The sequence below is a fragment of the Labrus mixtus genome, unplaced genomic scaffold (genome assembly GCF_963584025.1).
Source record: "Labrus mixtus unplaced genomic scaffold, fLabMix1.1 SCAFFOLD_124, whole genome shotgun sequence".
NCBI lineage: Eukaryota > Metazoa > Chordata > Actinopteri > Labriformes > Labridae > Labrus > Labrus mixtus.
Genome location: NW_026870075.1, coordinates 87,883 through 90,000, shown reverse-complemented (window position 1 = coordinate 90,000; position 2,118 = coordinate 87,883). Strand labels below are relative to the sequence as shown.

The 2,118-nt window shown below is 43.9% G+C and overlaps 1 protein-coding gene across 1 annotated transcript in view; it reads left to right on the top strand.

The window, feature by feature from the left end:
• LOC132960292 (dynein heavy chain-like) overlaps positions 1 to 859 on the top strand; it is a gene marked incomplete at its 5' end in the record, with an annotated part of 898 nt that extends 39 nt beyond the window's left edge. The window contains 4 exon segments of the mRNA XM_061033175.1: positions 1 to 130; positions 371 to 432; positions 434 to 609; positions 678 to 859. The exon segment at positions 1 to 130 is cut by the window's left edge and continues 39 nt beyond it. Of these exon segments, the coding sequence (XP_060889158.1) occupies positions 1 to 130; positions 371 to 432; positions 434 to 609; positions 678 to 859 (550 nt within the window).
• Between the last annotated feature and the right edge of the window lie 1,259 nt (positions 860 to 2,118).

The window sequence follows — 2,118 nt, the reverse complement described above, 5'->3', positions numbered from 1 at the left end:
GACTCATATACTCACCTACTCATCTACTCAGACTCATCTACTCATCTACTCATATACTCATCAACTCATCTACTCATCGACTCATATACTCACCTACTCATCTACTCAGACTCATCTACTCATCTACTCATATACTCATCAACTCATATACTCATCGACTCATATACTCACCTACTCATCTACTCATCTACTCATATACTCACCTACTCATCAACTCATATACTCATCGACTCATATACTCACCTACTCACCGACTCATCTACTCACCTACTCATCTACTCACTGACTCACCTACTCATCTACTCATCTACTCACCTACTCATCTACTCATATACTCATCAACTCATATACTCATCGACTCATATACTCACCTACTCACCGACTCATCTACTCGTCTACTCACCTACTCATCTACTCACTGACTCACCTACTCATCGACTCATATACTCATCTACTCATCGTCTCATCTACTCATCTACTCACTGACTCACCTACTCATATACTCATCTACTCATCGTCTCATCTACTCACTGACTCACCTACTCATCGACTCATATACTCATATACTCATCTACTCACTGACTCACCTACTCATATACTCATTGTCTCATCTACTCATAGACTCATCTACTCATCTACTCACTGACTCACGACTCATCTACTCACTGACTCACGACTCATCTACTCATCGACTCATATACTCATCTACTCATATACTCACCTACTCATCTACTCACTGACTCACCTACTCATCTACTCATCGACTCATCTACTCATATACTCATCTACTCATCGTCTCATCTACTCATCAACTCATATACTCATCGACTCATATACTCACCTACTCACCTACTCATAGACTCATCTACTCACCCACTCACCGACTCATCCACTCATGGACTCATCTACTCATCCACTCACCGACTCATCGTCTCATCTACTCATCTACTCACCGTCTCATCGTCTCACCGACTCACCGACTCATCGTCTCATAGACTCATAGACTCATCTACTCACCTACTCACCGACTCATCTACTCACCTACTCACCGACTCATCGTCTCACCTACTCACCGACTCATCGTCTCATAGACTCATAGACTCATCTACTCACCTACTCACCGACTCATCTACTCATCTACTCACCTACTCATCGACTCATCTACTCACCTACTCATCGACTCATCTACTCATCTACTCACCTACTCACCGACTCATCTACTCACCTACTCATCTACTCATCTACTCACCTACTCACCGACTCATCTACTCACCTACTCATCTACTCATCTACTCACCTACTCATCGACTCATCTACTCATCTACTCACCGACTCATCTACTCACCTACTCATCTACTCACCTACTCATCGACTCATCTACTCATCTACTCACCTACTCACCGACTCATCTACTCACCGACTCACCGTCTCATAGACTCATAGACTCATCTACTCACCGACTCACCGTCTCATAGACTCATAGACTCATCTACTCACCGACTCACCGTCTCATAGACTCATAGACTCATCTACTCACCGACTCATCGACTCATCTACTCATCTACTCATCTACTCATCTACTCACCGACTCATCGTCTCATAGACTCATAGACTCATCTACTCACCGACTCATCGACTCATCGACTCATCTACTCATCTACTCATCTACTCATCTACTCACCGACTCACCGTCTCATAGACTCATCTACTCACCGACTCATCGACTCATCTACTCATCTACTCATCGACTCATCTACTCACCGACTCATCTACTCATCTACTCATCGACTCATATACTCATCGACTCATCTACTCATCTACTCACCGACTCATCGACTCATCTACTCACCGACTCATCTACTCATCGACTCATCTACTCATCGACTCATAGACTCATAGACTCATAGACTCATCTACTCACCGACTCATCGACTCATCTACTCATCTACTCATCTACTCATCTACTCACCGACTCATCTACTCATCTACTCACCGACTCATCGACTCATCTACTCATCTACTCACCGACTCATCGACTCATCTACTCACCGACTCATCTACTCATCGACTCATCTACTCATCTACTCATCGACTCATAGACTCATAGACTCATCTACT